Source organism: Sceloporus occidentalis, unplaced genomic scaffold (genome assembly GCF_023333645.1).
Source record: "Sceloporus occidentalis isolate IW3139 unplaced genomic scaffold, rSceOcc1.0.p SCAF_113, whole genome shotgun sequence".
NCBI classification, from domain to species: domain Eukaryota; kingdom Metazoa; phylum Chordata; class Lepidosauria; order Squamata; family Phrynosomatidae; genus Sceloporus; species Sceloporus occidentalis.
In genome coordinates this window covers 1,060,840-1,078,469 of record NW_028317093.1, presented here as the reverse complement: position 1 = coordinate 1,078,469, position 17,630 = coordinate 1,060,840, and the positions used below count along the sequence as shown (strand labels likewise).

Sequence of the window (17,630 nt, the reverse complement as noted above, 5' to 3'; positions counted from 1 at the left end):
ATCAGACTAGGCCACCTTCTTCCATTGCTCCGTGGTCCAGTTCTTTAGCTCATTGTAGGCACTTTTGGCAGTGGACAGGGGTCAGCATAGGCACATACACAACAAACTGCGATGCACTGTGTATTCTGACTCCTTTCTATCAGAACCAGCATTAACTTTTTTCAGCAATTTGCGCTACAGTAGCTCGTCTGTTGGACTTCACCACATGGGACAGCCTTCACCCCCTCGTGTATCAATGAGCCTTGGCCGCCCGTGACCGTGGTGCTTTTCCTTCCTTGGACCACTTTCGATAGTACTGACCACTGCAGACTGGTAACACCCCACAAGAGTTGGGGTTTTAGAAATGCCCTGACCCAATCATCTAGCCATCACAAACTGCTCCTTGTCAAAGTCGCTCAGATCCTTACACTTTTCCTGCTTCTTCAACTTTGAGGACAAAATGTTCACTTGATGCCAAATATACCCCACCCACTGACAGGTGTCATAACAAGATTATCAGTGTTATTGTGTGTTACTTCACCTGTCAGGGGTCATAATGGTATGGCTGATCAGTGTGTGTGTGTGTGTGTGTGTGTGTATGTAATGGTTCTTGTTAAATATATTAAATGCGTTCTGGGGATGGTGGTTTATTTTAATATAACAATTCTATTGCCCTTCACACATATATATATATTATTCACACACATCCCAAAGGTTGTTGTAAAAGCAATACAATTTAAAAAATAAAAACTTAAAATATGTGGCAAGGTTTTACTTTGGATCAACATTTTCATCAACTTCAAACTGAGGTTTAGGTTTGGTGGCTTCTTGCATAAGTGCAAGTAATTGTCCCAACTGTTCTTCGTGGAAAGCATTAAGTTTTTGCTCTGAAAGAGGAGCTCCGTATCTACGCACACCTTCTGTCCCCCGTTGCTCTTTGGCTTGTTTCCACAACGTTGTTGCATAGGCCTAAAAAATAAATCAAAGACCGTCAGAGCAATGCTGCACGTTATAGTTTCAATTATTATAAACTACGCAGGTGAAGAATCCAACTAATTGTGTGGCTATTAATAACATTTAATTAAAGCCATTGTTCATCTCATGGCAGGTTGTGCAGAAAACTCTACTGAAGCAGGGAAACTTGCTTTTTTATCATTTTTCTATAAAACCAAGTGGAAACCGCACAAAAAAAAAAAAAAAGTATGGCTATAAAATATACGGTCTATATGTCTAATAACACAGTAAAATAAGTTGTGCCCTCTTGCCTTACAGTGCAGCGTTTGTCGTAACATGTTTTAATTTATTCCCTATATTGATTCACTCAGCAGTCCTAGTAATCAATGAAGGTGGAGGTCGGCTGTATGGACCACTGTCGGGTTTTTTTCCATTGCTATTATACTGTTGGGGAAGCTTTTGAATTAGAGTGTAGGGAGAGGGAGAATATAGCAGTAAATGGATAGGTAGAGTAGGTTCAGTTCAGGGCTTAGTTTTGGGAAGGTGGAAAAGGGATTGTGGGATAAGTATAGATGCAGAAAAGGCTAAACCCCATACATGTTGTGACATGTACTCTAGGTTGAAAAACAGTCGCATGGAAGTGATGGGAACAAATTCTCAGTTTGGGGAATAAGTTCCTTGCGCTCACTGCATTGGTAACAAGTGATAATATGGATTTAGTGATTCCTAGTACAATAAATACATTGGGATGTTGCATTACTAGGATTAAATATCTTAATGGTAAATCATCTCGGGGAACCTAGAGACAGTTTGGGTAACTTTAGAACTTGGTAACAAAGTGGTTGTTCGTATAGGTGCGATTGATAGACCCCCTGGAAACGCAGAGGAGCTTGACCATCTGGTAGTCGCAGAAATTACTAAAATGTCAATGTAGACTTCATGTAGATTTAAAAAATGAAACAGCTGGGTCAGTCAGAAGTAGAGACGTCCTAAATTCTTTACATGAACTGTGTCTTAGGCAGTTGGTAGAAGTGAAAACTCAAAATCAAGTCTCCATTAGTAGAGTGTTTGGGCTCCGGTGATCATCAATCGGTGTGGTTTAATAAAGGGAGAAATATTGTATTGAACCACACTAATATTAAAGTTTTAGATTACTACTTAAATAATTTTATACTGTTTTTTACAGAGGAAGATGAAGATGAGGGACCCTTGTTAGCATTGTTAGGTAAATAGGGTGAAATGTGTTTACAGAGGAAAAAAATTCTACTTGAACTCAAAGTAAAGACAGACAAATCGATGGGTTGGTACAACATAGGTTATTAAAAGAGCTCCAGAGTGTCCTGGCAAATCCGTTGGCAAATTTATTTAACCAATCACTAATGGCAGAAGTAGTTCCAGAAGACTGGAATTTAGCAACTGTAGAACAACTGCACTATGGGACTACAGTCAACGACTGGTTTGAATCCCTTACACCAATAAAAATGGGCAGACTAGATGGGCAGAATGGCTCTCATCTGCCACCAAAATCTGTGATTCTATGTTGATCTACACTGACATTTAGACATAGTAAGCTTGGTGGGTGTTCCTATCAAGGTTACACAGTTTCTGCATACACAGAATGGTTATTTTATATGTCAGAAATATTGTATATTAAACAACAAAGAGCTATCATGACACTCAGTCTGTAGGATAGTCGAGCTGCAGTAAAACATTTTTTTTGTTTCCTACAGACCCTGAACAAATATCCAAATTGAAACAAAAAGGAAACACAATTAGATAATCTGGAAACAGTAAAATAGAAATTGAAGTCCCATATACCAATAAACTTGATGAGTTTCTAAATAGCATTTTTATTTGGTCGTGCACTTTATTTTGATATTAAATTCTGAAAAAAAACTCTAGGGAGTGACGTTCTTGCTGTTAAGTTCTTGAAAACAAGCCTATTCTTTTCACTGCATTCCAAAATAAATACTTATTGCTGTACCCCAGGCGACAATGCCTCAAGACAGAAGCAAATTTAGGAAGTGAGGTTTATAAGATGTATTCCATGCAATGATGTCCGTGTCCATCTGTTCTAACGAGAGAGGTGCTGCCAAAAACTCGTACATATTTTATAAATAACTGCTGTTTGTGGAGAGGTGGGGTAAACATGTTTGTGCTCAAAACAAAATACTTAATAATAGGGGCAGTAAGGTTTTCGCTGCAGAATATGGTGGTTGTTTCTTCTAAATTGACAGCCATTCTCCTTATGCAATGCAATAAAGCACTTAATGAATCGTTACCATGGAAATTCCAAAACTATTGTTATAAATGTGAGATGTAAATTATACATACATTTAGTTTGTTTATTTTATTGGAAAAGTAACAATTTACTTTAAATTAGATGTAAACCGTATAGCAAGAGCTTTACAGCAATTCAGAAATTAGTTGGTTAATTAAGTTTCCTGATAGTTACAAAGGGTCTTGCTTAGGACATGACAGTCCTGAAAATTGTCTGGGATTTCCCCTAAGGGATATGCCACCCCTGACTTCACCAGTCAGCCGAAGCCTGCAGAGGAGCCAGATCTTCATGGTCCCCCCTCAAGAAGTGCCATGAGTGGGACCACTGAGGTCTCCAACAAGAAGTAGAAGCCTTACAAGCTTCTAGTAGTCAAGTGTGTGACACCATGACTTACCTTGATAAACCAGGACAAATGTTTGTTTTGTGTAGTTCAAGTAAGATCTGTAACCCTCAAATGTGTGGAGTGACAAAACCTGTCCATTTGGTATATTCAATTTCATTGACACATTACGCTACCACACATTGCACACAGCACACTCACTGGCACAGCTGTAGTTTAGCTCTGTTAAACAGCTAGCATACAGATGTAATGCAATAAAAGGAAAAGGGATAAAGAAATGATTGCATCTATTCGTCTGCAATCATCCTGGCTTGTTCATTGTATGGATAAAATGACCGGAAGCCCCTGAGGCATTCAAAGGTTTACAGCGTTTCAGTTTTTCAAGAAAGCTCATGCTAAGGAATCTTATAATTTGCTTAAATCAATCACACCCAACTTTTTCTGTCCTCTGTGAGGTGTTACCAAAGTTTCAACACCATGAGGCTTTAACATATTGACTTCACAGACAGTTTTACAAATACCACACATAAGTGAAACAATCTGTGTAATTGAGTCTCTTTTTTTTTTTCTTCGATTTTTAGTGAGACATTGACATTTTACACCGTGGCAGACAAATATGTCTCCTGTAGTTCAGACCCCTACTAGTCAAAACCAAATGGAAAACCAAGTGCTTTTAAAAGAGCGAGGTGCAACAGAGCTGCACACACATATAATCTCCCACTTGACAGTGAATGCGAGCATTATAATGTCGCACAAAGGGCAGCCGCTGGATGCAGAACCTGCCTCATTCAGACGTTATGGCCACATACAGCTACGATTATGAAATGTGTTATGGAGCTTACAAAAACATTCAAGGTTTTTTAAAATCAGTATAAGAAGTGTATGGGATACTACAGAATTGAGGTTATGACTCATTATCGTTGTTTACAAGAATAATGGGTTACATTCACAAATAGAACTTTGCAACGTGTAAAAGTTCATGCTTACTATAGTTCCTTAGGCCAATACAGAAAGTAACCAATATGAAACCAGTACACGTTTGCAAGCTTCCAATGTCAATATAAGCCGGCTCATCTAAAACATACCTACTATCAAAACCAGAGGTGACAATGAGGCTGCTCCGAAGACCTGAGGTTCTCCAGGTGAAGAGGCAGATTCTCAGGTCAGTTTGGAACTTGTTTCTTCATATTCTACCCAAATTTAATGACAGCTGAGCATCCCAATTGCTGCTTTTGTCACAGTTGAAATAACTTATTCAATACAGGTGTTTTAATTTAGAATATCATTACCCCCTCATATACAGCATGGCTTTCATATAGACTGCTGGAGAGCCATTTGGTTGCCACCATTACTTAGTCTTTGTGCTAGGCTATTAAATGGTTAATACTGAACAGCCTTAGAGTAAGCACAATTAGAATATTCCAGGTATGTACATAAAGTAAGGAAACCTATATTTCTTAGGAGATTTGCAGTCTGTACGGAAAATGAGGTCCTCACTAGCAAGCAATACATTAGCTCAAGAAAAATTCCAAGTAAACCAAGGCCGTACAGTAGGATCAAATAATAAAGTGTCCTGCTAGTCTGTACTGATATGTCTAGCAGCGTCCGGCTTTAGTTCCTTACAAGTTTTTTTGCAGCTTTGTTGATACACAGTAACACATAAGGTCATAAAAATTAAGAGAGTCCTTGAGTAAACTGGATAATTCATTAAAAAGAAAAGGCTTTGCATTATTTGTGGCTGTTATCTCTTCCTTCTACAGCTCACCAATTTGAGATGCAGGTACACAGTGGGTGGCCACCTTAGCCATTTCCCAGGACACTTATAAGATCCACATGTGCTGGTCAGCAACAAGTGAAATTTGTATTCATCCTGTAAAAACTGGCCAATATTGGGTTGCCATAATGATCTCTCCAGATGAGACACAGTACAGCCTTGGAAGGAGTCCAAACGAAGAAATTCAACATTTCTACACATTTCACTTGTTATGAAATAAACAAAAGAGTTCAGAAATAATAGGTAAATTACAGGTTTTGGATTTACCTCTATCTCCCAGAAAATGCTGAGTATGAGGGGCTTATATGTCTAAATTCCAAAAGGGGGCACTGGGCAGCTTTTGGGTAAGTGACCTTGGTTGTTTTCAGCCCTGGGATGCATATAAAACACACATGGAGGAAGAGACGATCTTCAGTGTGTGTGGGAAAAGCTACGGCCCAAGCACAACCTCTTATAGATTGTCTAGAAATAATTAACAGGTGGTAACCCTAGTTGGAATAGAAGGCATCCACCTATCACCATATGGATGCTGCGTAACCACAGAGGGCAGTGTAATTCTACAATGTATCAATAAGCATTCTAAAGATGCACGGACATGCGGTCCAAGCTTTCAGACAGCTTCAAATTAGGTTTTTGTTGAGTTTCTGAAGCTTTGTGCAAGACGCTAGTGTAAGCTAAACATATTTCCCTGAGGATTTAGAAATACAATTGTATGTTTTTATGAGAAGAAAATCCTTCACAAAGCTGATTTACTAGGTTGCCATTATTTTTAGTAGAATATTAGGGCTTCAGTACTTCCTAATTTCAGTACTTTTTTGTTGTATGCCTTAATAACTGACTGTGTTCAGAAGCAGGTTGCCGTAAAGATATTTCAGTAACTGATGTACGTAGAATACTTGCGTACTGTAAAGCCCCTTTGTTAAGTTGATCCTCGGACATAACCCATGAACTTCTGCCAAAATGGCGGCGCTTTCAGAGACAGAGACATTCTCCAATCGGGAACCGGAATCGCCACCATTTTTAACTTTAACCATGTAAGTTTGTTTTCTACTGGGTACAACTTACAGAAACCCAAACCCAAATGTACTGGGTCTAGTGTATAATCCTGAACCCAGCTACAAGTGGAAAATGCCACATGCAATCACATCATGCACAAGGTCATTCATGAGAGCTCAATATAGATTATGTATAAAAAGTGCATTGTTCAGTGATAATTAGTTACAATTTAACTGCACCACAAACACTTTTTATTTATATTTTATATATATCGTCCTCCCCATTATTCAAAGTACAAAGCATTGAAACAGCAATGGTATATAGTTGACCTTTTGGAACTACTAATAAATAGGCATGACTGACCCTTTAAGGGAGATAGCAAGTGTTCAGCACCTTTATAAATGAATCGTAGAATGAAACGTATCGTATTTTTTTATTCTGAAAGAAGATATATTTGATGATGATACCTAGCTTTTAAATAACCATCAATACATTCAAGCAACTCTGCATTATCTGGAGGTTTCAATTAGTGAAGTGAATATGGTAATAAGAAAAAGGTCACACAAAATTGCTGAGGTAAACCAGGCACATTTCAAAGGTGAAGGCCAAAACATACAGGGGGGGGGGAATCAATCTTGTGTTAAAGTGATCCTCCAGACTGCAATTAAAGTAATTAGGAGGAAGCACTATGATACCAGATTACTAAAGAGTACAATTAAATCACATTCCTTTTAAAAGTATAACCCCATCACTTGAATAAACCAACGGCGATCATGGCTGTTTTGAAGAACCTTTCCTGTAAGAGAATGGTTATCAGGCCTCATCAGACTCGGTACCACTCAGGACACCCTGGTGTGTATGTATATTATATATCTATAATAAGACAGACTTGGGTAACTAAGTGAGTAACACAGTATGCAATCAAACGGAAGAGCTCTGTAAGACTTCAAAAGCTAAATAAACAGAATGCCCACTTACCTTAAAAGTAAAATACACTGTTGAATATAATTGATTACATACATTTGATTTTAGGCACACACCATGCATTGCTGCAAACATCAGGAAATCTAAATGATACAGAACCTGTGGCCGGCGACACTGTCGTTTACAGTAGCTTAGATACATGTCGATTTGAGCCCTCGGATTTTTGATATGTAAGAATCTCATCCACTGTGTCTGAAGTTCAAAGGTATAATATATATATATATTATTATTACATAGGTAGACAAACATAATTCTAACGAGCCGGCCCTAATCCTTAACTTTGTGTAAAACAGGGGACTTAAGTTTAATTGATCCATAACATGTGAAAACATAACTAAACACCAATTTTGTAATTATGTGCATTATGTCTTGAGACTTGACCATTAAAAGGGATACTCCAGCCATTATATTCTACCATCTAAAACTAGTTCTGTTTTAAAATAAAACAATGTTTTTTGACTATTTTTATGTGATACATTGTAATAAAAATGGTAGGAGTTTCCCTTTCTACTGGGTATAAAACTTACAGAACACATATTATCCTTATTGCATTTTTATCCATGTGAAAGAACTTAAAAAAGGGATTTGTCTTCGCCGTGAGTTCTCTAATCACACAGAATCATAGCACGAAGGAACTACTTCAAGTACATATAATTATGTTCATCTTATAGTTAAAATTATTGAGCAGTGCAGAGGAAAGACCTCTACAAACTGGTTAAAAATACAAGGTGCTAAACAGAACTATTCCCATAGTGTAAAAAATCTTAATGAAACCTGTTACGGAGCACTACTGCGTATGTACTGTATCCCATTCCTGCATAGTAACGTAATATAATGAAATCAGTTAATCAGGTCGGCCAGACACAACTGTCTGTAAAGAAAACCCAATTAGTATAGATAGAATAAAGGTAGCATTTTTCTTTCCTTCTAAGTACTTTGATCCTAATGACTCTCGGTAAGGTCTGCAGACTAAAATATCACATCGGTATGGCCAATTCCTTTCATTGTTTAAGAAGTTACATATACCTTCAGAGAGGCCCATCCCTATGGAAAAAACAATTAAAAGCATTAATCAAAGTGGGAGTAAAGCCGTGCACCTTGAAAAGCATTGCTCTGCTTCCTGTACTGACCACAGACAGTTATACTACACGAAGCTTGCTTTTCTAGATATGATGATGACTACGTAACAGGATCTTTAATCCCGCTTTTCATATTCACAGAGGCCGTTACCAAGGCTTCCGGAGTGAAATGGGTGAGAAAGCTATGGAGGGCACTTACTCATATCTGGGAACATTGCTCGTGTCCTTTCCGTTCTTCTGCCTACAGAGCTCGGAGTCTGTCATAGGGGTCATAATAAAAACGTGCAGGGATTTGTCATCACTGGGGATGGTATGGTGTTACCATACACATAACAAGTGCAGTCCAGCAATGGAGTTTATCATCTGACAGGGACATGATCCTCACACGCTTCTGGAAGGACACCATCAATGACCAAGTAATATGACAGAAGGAAGGGTGTCAGCTACCAGTGCCTAGTGGCTTTTCTGCAGTTCACACTCCTCCTCTAATTACGAGCTGGGCCAAGATAGACATCTGGCTCAACCCCAAGTCAGTTTAAACATATCTAGTGAACTATTTGACATTGATTAGAAGCGTGACTAAATTCTAAATTCTTAGTTGGTTGGCGTTTAGCTGTTATTTATTTGACAGGTCCGCTTTAAGACTCGTGCCGGGAAACATAATTCAAAGTATGCTGATTTCCCAAAATATGTTGAAAAGTAAAACTTTGTATATTACTTTTTTCCTTGAAAAAGGAAGTCTGAAGATACTGATAACCATGTCAAATATAAATAACTTTTCTAAGGCTTACCATGGAGCAAAGAAAAAGGACTCAAAAAGACATTTAGCGTGACAGAGAAACTTCAAGGTTGTCAGCTTTTGTTTTCAGTTTCTCATAATGTTCTTGATTAAGGGGAAATTACTTTTTCTGAGGTGTGATACTAAAGGTCTGCGTCTACTCTCGAAATTCTAAAATCGATTTAGATATATTTCCTTTGAACGTTTACCTCACCGAAACTGAAACATATGTTTCACCGTGACACTAAGCATTGTCTGATCAGTTTCCTTTCCTGAGGAAGAGACAGATATATTAATAGGGAAGGAATAATCATGCAGATCCAAAGAACAGGAATTAAAGCGCCTCTGTCATTGAAAGATGAAAAGGTGTCAAATTGTAGGGGTTAATCTTTCACCAATATACGGTGCTAGCCAGCTGGCTAGGAAATACCATATTGGCTCGATTATAGGCAGCAGTCCCCCCCCCACACTTTAAGTCTTTAAAGTAGGGGTGCAGCCTATGATCGTGGGTTAAGCGCAGGGATGCGCAATTCGTATCACCCAGGCACGATGCACACATCCCCTGCTGCTGCCGGCACTTCCCCTGGGACTTCTATGGTGGAGCACTTGAAGGCTACGTCATGCTGGTGCTCCAATATGGAAGCCCCGGCGGAAGTGGCGAACAGCAGCAGAGGTTGTCTACGCGCACTGCGCAGACATCCACTGGCTGCCCCAACTAGACACCAGGGAGTCTGGGGATGCATTGGTAAGTCGGGGGGGGGGAGTGGCATATTAAGGGGGCATAAAGCATATCTAGGGGGCATATCTATAAGTAAGGTGCATGATGAATTAAGGGGGGGCGCCTTAAAATGGCTATTGGTTTTCCAAATTTCTGTTCGTACATAATAGATACCAAAAAATGGTAAAATACGTGTATTCTTGTTCATTGGATAAAATACTGTTTTACCATTCCACTAATGTGTATTTTTTCTTTAAAATAGCACCAAACTTTAAGGGTGCGGCTCATAATCGGGTGCGGCCCATTTAACATGGCTGCTCCAATGGCATACACATAAGGTGGGTTTCTCATGCATATTTATTGCTTATTTCAATATTCAAATGCCTTAAGGTAATATTTGGGAACAGCGGCAGATAAGCTTTAATACTCCCTCGTGTGTAACACCCAGTTACTAAAAGAAAGGCTAAAGTCTCTTAGCTCGTCACCTCATTCATACTGTGCATACTTACCGACTTTCTGTCCTGCTCTTTGGGGCCAGAAGTTTCCACTCACTTTCTGCATAAACATTTTCCCTTCACGGGGACTGTCCAGGACAAATCAGGACACTGGGCAACTATGACAGGTCTTAATTTTTCTTCCTGTGTCATGTACTCTTTTATATTATTCACATACAACAACATATACCTTGTACCGGATCATTTATAATTTCGTGGCAGTATGTGTAATCGAAATTCAAATAAGCATCAAGGCCCCTCTGATGGTGTAAGAAGCTTACACCACCCTTAAAGGACAAGGACATAATGAATGAGCAACTCTGTACCACAACACACATAACCAATAAAAGAAATACAAAAATTGCATATTTATCTCACTAAAAAAATGGAATAGCCTTTTTTTTACATTTATTTTTTTTTTAACTGTGTATGGTTTGGTGTAGGTAGATCCACAAAACAAAGCAAAATAAGTATTTGTTCGGGAGTAAGGGTATGCTACACCTGAATGGCGATGTACGTGTGCACCAGGTACGGTACCCACACATTATACTTGCATTTACTGGGAGTAGGCCAAAAGGGTTGCAGTTAATAATCATTTCCCTTAGCAAGCTAATCACTTTAATTTCAGCCAAACCTACAGATTCCAAAGACTTCAAATAGGCTACTATAAGGGAGTGCATTTTTCATAAAGATAATTATGTCAAAAAGTTATTTTTAGTGTATAATTTCCCTTGAAGTTTCAAACTCTATCTCCTTACATCCACAATTATTTTGCAAATGAAAATGCAATCTTTTTTTTGGAGTGGCGGTTTGAAATTTTGGCTGATTAGAGTCCAGATGCAATCCCTACCGATACACCATGTTCTCATCAATTCATAATAACGGTATATTGTGAACTTCTTTCTTGACTTAGTATCTGAGAAAACACTAAATTAGGATAAAACATGTCACAGATTTTTTTTCATTCATAGCTTTGAGTGATGGGTTTGATAATCTATCACATTATCTTTAGCACTAGAATCCTACCTGAAGCTCAAGTAGAAAGCAGTAACCTGCTTCCTGGTCTTCACTTGCATTCTTTAGCAGACTGAATACGTCCCTAGAGATCGTTTACAACTATGTGTAAGCTACTGCAAGACAACAGCTTCTGCATACAGCAAAATGGTCTGTTAAGTATATGTATACATCGGTAAAAAGAACTATATATGAAACCTGCCATATTGCAACTGCAGGGATTCAGATCAGGGACAATTGTTGATAATTCAATTTAATGCTCTCGAAATGATTCTCAGCTACAACTCTCATATAGCTCAGCTGGCCTCTGGACGGTCAGGGTTTAGCGGAAAGTGATAAACCTCGTAGCTCAAGAACAGCTGTTGATCCCAGGCTAATCTCGCTGAATGCCACACTGAAGCAGCTTACTAATTGCAGTTCCAACAGAAATTAAAGGTGTTTTTTTATTCAACAGTGCCTCAATACTTCTGTCACTCAAAGGGTTAATGCTTTTTGTATTAGCTTACAACGTGATAAACTTTTCTACCATTTATTTTTAAATAATAGTGGAAGGTAAACATGTATTTAAACCAACTACAAGAATCTTCAGCATAGTAACCTTCTTATAGTATTATCTAACAATGGCATTAAAATTAAAGGAATCATGACAGTGCCTTTCAGCCTTCTCTCTTAATCATTTATTAATATCCAATGACATTAAAAGAATATGGTGATAATCATCTATTACTGTAATACATGGGTTGCTACAAATGTTCAACAAAAAAAAAAAGATAAGTGGTAAAACCTCATTTGATCCTGTTGAGTCCTCTGTTTACTACATGCTGTCTTCTGTAAGTATGTGTGATTGGCAGCCATAGGCGTTTCCACCACTGACTACCTTTGGAGCTGGATCCTAAACCTGATGTGACCCATCTGAACCTCTGAAACCACTGGCAAGAACTGTTACTAGTGATGCCATCCACCATGCCACATCATTACACTATAAAAACATACCAGAAATGTATTGAGCCACGGTGGTGCCAAGCCCCTCTGGAATTTGATGATGATCAGTTGATAGTTATCCTTTAGCATCTTGGGTCCTGTTGTGTTCAGGGGTAAATCCTTAATTTCCACTAAATACATGGCTTGAGCGCCGACTTGTTGGAAGGGAAATCTGCCAATGACTCCATAGCAGAGTACAACAAAAGTGTTAGCTTCCTGGCTAAGTGACTACAGATAATGAACATACCTGGAAGCCTAGGAAGATAGGCCCCATACAGCTCTCACTCACCTGGAGGAGTGGTTTTGCATGGCGGCAGGACTAACCACTAACAGAGGTAAGGCTAGCCAGGTAAAAGGCATGGCTATCCCCAGATTGGCTTTAATAGGGTGGGAGTGGAAGGAAAGAGGGCAGGGGATTTGTTTGATTCTAAACATAGCTGCCCAGAGAAATAGGAAAGTGACCAAGAGACCCAGAGAAGCAGAGAAGCAGAGAAGCAGCGCTCCACCCAAAGACTCCAGGTCAAACTTGGAACGTTTCCAGGTATGCTGAGAAATACATGTTTGCGTACCACACTGGTATAAAATAGAACTCTTTTTTCTACGTCCATATGCTCAATCCTGTATATATGTAACATTTACTATGCAGCGAATCCCTAGGTAGCACTAGAATGCAGTCCCGATAACATTACACTGCTGTACTTTCACAACAATCTGGGAACCCTACTTTAATTTACCATTTGGGAGTCAGAAGGATACTCCACGTTTATTTTATTTTGCAATAGAAAAGTAAAAACAACACTTTTTGGAATATTATACATCAATTAGTATTCTCTTTAGTGACAGGTTAATCTTCCCAGTCCTCCTCAATACGTATTTCTACATGAAAATTATCTTTCAACAAAAGAAGACTGACACACGCAATTATCCTGACAGTGCCGAAGATACCTTAAAGGTTTACACACAAAGGAGTGAATAAATTGCATGGTGAATTTACCTAGATTATCCAGCTAACATTGTTTGTACTCAGATACTTAATTCCACATAAGAACAGAATCTTTTACAATACGTTATTTTAACAGAATTAGATTTACAGACACTAATATCACAGACCAAAGCGAAGAAGGGAAAGTGGGATTACTTGGTTATTGTACTTGCCATGTATATTCCCTGAACCCATGAGACTTTACAAATTAGGAACTCTTTAGTAAACCAACAAAGGTTTGATTCAAGTGAAACCATATGCAACTATGTAGAAATCACTCACATGCAGAATTATTGGGAAAAAAACTGCAGCTAAGAATTGGTGAGTTTTTCCCAAATGTACAATACCATTCAAAGGTTTGGGGTCACTTACCTGGTTTTGTGGGGGAAAAAAAGGACATTTCTAGCTGTGCTAACAGAATTACAGTTTTCTAATGATCAATTCGCTAACCCAAGATTCATTTTTAAAGGCATTGGAACACAGAAGAGATGCTTGTTGATAAAACATATCCGTTTCCACCTACAACAGTCCTTTACAATATTAACAACATCTACACTGTATTTGTGATCCATTTGACGCTAATTCTTACAAACACAGGGACATTTCTAAGTGACTCCAAACTTTTAAAAGGTAGTGTAGCTAGAAGAATTTGCTATTCACACCATATTAATAGCACGCACAGATGTACAAGTGCTGTGCCATTGATGTAATGGCCCAACATTTTGTCCATATAGCTGTGTTTAAGTCTGTTTTTTAATTTGGCCTTTTCGTTAGACTAAATAGGAGAATTTGTATTGATGAATAACCGTATGCGCCATCTGCTGGCCTTAAAGAAAAGTAGCAAGGGAAAAAAGTAAAAAATTAACATTAGATACAGAACAAGATTTTGTACTGTTCTGGTCTCAGCCTGTATATTTTATATATATATATATATATATATATATATATATATATATATATATATATATATATATATATATAGCCATGTATAAAGCAACAGGTATGATGTAGGATGTAGAGCTTTTATAACCAGAGATCAGAAATGTATCCCTTTCACAATTCAAGCCTATTGTACTCAAAGCTCCTGTTCAACTAATAGCATGCTTGAATTATATTAATAATTGCACTCTTTAGTATGCTAAGCAATTAAATATTAGATTTCTATGGCAACAGCCTAACAGAGCCTGCTTTTACATAGCGATTTAAGTGTTCCTGGCAGACAATTTATTTAATTCAACAGAGCTATTAATTATATTTCCAAACAAAAAGTTCAGCAGAGAAGGTGGAACGGCACCTTTAAGGTGCAGTTAGAAATTAAAGTCACTTTTAGAAAACTTGCGGTTGAAGGAATGGAATAAATCGACTATAAATCCGTAGTAGTCAAATCAAGAAGATACATTTCACACTTCCAAATTACCAGCCACGTTTTATTTATTTGAAGTGTTTTCATTACATTCCTTAACTCGGATTGCAGTAAATCTATATACAATTTTGCATGTGACTAATTGAGATCACAAAGGGTCCCTTTTCTAATAAGGTTTACTTGGCAAATCCATTATTTACGGTTGCCCTCCTTAGAAAATATAATCCAAATGTGTTAGTCATGGTGACCATGAGAGACGTGGTATATTTTTTTAATACAATGCCTAAAGAAGTAATTATTTAACAAGAAAATAAGTCATTTAGATTGAACGCGTACATGTGTATCCTGTATAACATCTTTAATGGGTCAATAGCACCACCTTGTGGAAATTCAACACAATTACAGCCCATTGTGATTTTCATTTTGAAAGTTTTTAAGTATGGTACTGTATATGGATTTACTCACCCAGCTGACACCGACACTCATGTTAACCAACATGCAACAAAATATTATCTTTTTTTTTTTTTCAAACATTAAATCGTAACACCCAAAAAAATCAACGGACCCAGATCATTCTCCCATCTATGCAGCTCGCACTGTATATGTGGCAAATTTGTAGCATTTAGTTGAGAATGCTGTGTGCCTTAGTCTGGCTGAGAGTGGTATGTGTGGCTGCGTATATGTCAGTGCTGCGGAGGGTGGTTAGTGTCTTAATAATCAGTAATTAGTTAAGACGTTTTTACCACTGACCATTATCGGGGTAAAATAAATTCCCTACGTTTAAACCAAATATCTCAAAAATAAGTGCAATGACTGAAGAACAAAGGGCACAAACTACAGTTAGCTATGATAAACTAAATGAACATTGCTAAAAGTTGCGTAGACGACAGCTCCTGTTTTGAACGTACCTCCCACTCTTCCATAAAAAGTTTGGCTTCGTGAGAGTTTACACTTTTGTGTCTTCTAAATTCGTCTTTAACATACTGGTCACCCAAGGCTTTCAGGTGCAGGGGCAATAGGCGGTGAAGGATCAGAATCTTCTTGTAAAGGGCCCTTACTTTATACAGATGACTGGCGGCTCCAGACATTTTAATCATAAGCTGCGGAAGCATCAAATTATTAGAACATAACAAACACAATAATAATCTTCATTAATGCACTCGTGTGTATTGACGCCGCTCGTGTGTACTGTTCAGTTTGTAGCACATGCACGCAAAAGGCACAAAAGGTGAAAAATGCCTATTTTCAGAACATTTAAATGGAATGTAGGAATATTATTTTAAAACTGGGTATCCATAAATACCTACACAATGTGGGCTAATCTTCTCTTTTTATCTTTGATAAACTGAAGCCCTGCAACATGTAGAATACATACACTGTAACTATGAAATTATAGATAACAATATAGATTTTACACATCGGTGGGCTGCAGGCCCACAGCACTTAATCATAGCGGTCATCATACATATTATTACAAATATTCTTTTGAATTAAACATACACGCACACACATCCCCTCTAGACACTTATTATGACTGTAATGATGATGAGCGTCATGGGAGTCTGGGAGTCCACAAAAGCTGGGGGTGCGACAAGGTCTTTTAAGGAAAATATTAAATTTTTAGTTAAAAATGTTTAATTTTTTTAGTTTGGAAAACACAGGGAAATAATGCTTTCCCTTCCTTTTTTGCCTTCTAGATTGTAAGCTGAGGGCCCTCCTTGCTTCTGTAAGTGGAGTTGTTATGTAATGCACTACTTGTTATGTCACGTTTACCCATTGTACAGCGCTGTAGAATATGATGGCGCCACAAAAAAACTGTAACTAAAATGCCTATACAATATGATGTGATGTGATGTATGCTTCATTTCATTTGTTTGAAGAGACAGGTAAAGGGATTTAAAAAGTTCTCACCTAACTTCTACCTTTTACACCCATCAGCGCTCAAAGGGTTAAAGGGACCTTGCATTTTACATAACTTGCAAAGGTTGCCGTGACAACAGCAGGCAAATATTAATAAGATTATTAGACAATATCATCTGTACTTAAGTGAGGAAAACACTGCAGCCAGTCCCAGTATGGCTGATAAGAGAAAACGAATTAAACACATTGGTAAATAATTATAAAGGTCACACAGAGCATTTCCCTTACCAGAAATCCAGGCGTCTGAAGTTTTGTACTTAGCCGGACACTGTACAACGGCTCTAGGAAATAGAACTTATCACCGGAAGTCGCATTGACTCCATCTTTGTTGTGGGTATATAGAAATTTCCCTTCACTTCAGAACAATAGAGACGGGTACACTGTATTTATTGTTTGTCGATAACTGTCTCTGCTGCTTTGTGCTGAGTTGAAAGCAAAGCTCCTTTGTTTGGAAATTAATTTAGTAGTACTAGCTGCAATAATGTTTTCTTCATAGCGACATAATTGTAGGGGTGCGTTTTGTCTCTAGTGATTAGTGCTCTGATCATGATGCAAAATACGCGTTTGTGTTCCAACGCTTGTTGGTGCTGTGTGTTGATTTACGTAAATGTTTGAAAAAATACCTGGCAAATGAGCTGAACCATATGCTATTGAAATTATTAACTATTACATTGATTATATAGACAAATCTTTGTGGTATTGTAGTAGGGTTGTACCTGAGATTTGCCAGAAACTCCCCAATTTAAATGGGTGGGAAACGGGCCGTTTCAAGATACCGCTCCCGTGACTCGGAGGATTCGGGTCTTGAACCGCAGAAGCGGTGCTTCACCCGGCAATCTCCTGGCAAACCCGCAGAGTTCCCAGGCAGGGGCGGGCTGGGCCGGGAGGAAATTGCCCCCCAGGCCTCCCTGAATCTACATTAAACGGCCGCCCATTTAAGTGGCCGATTCGGCCACGCCAGGGCCGTCTTTAATGCCAGCAGCATCTACGGTG

General features: G+C 38.3%; 1 protein-coding gene across 1 annotated transcript; it reads right to left on the bottom strand.

Annotated features, from left to right (window-relative positions):
* Positions 1-750: 750 nt before the first annotated feature.
* Positions 751-15,805, bottom strand: LOC149282523 (succinate dehydrogenase assembly factor 3, mitochondrial-like). Its single transcript, XM_089498136.1, has 2 exons — positions 15,626-15,805; positions 751-948 (listed from the first exon to the last, which is right to left on the bottom strand). The coding sequence occupies exons 1-2, from the start codon at positions 15,803-15,805 to the stop codon at positions 751-753; spliced, it is 378 nt and encodes a 125-aa protein (XP_089354262.1).
* Positions 15,806-17,630: the final 1,825 nt, after the last annotated feature.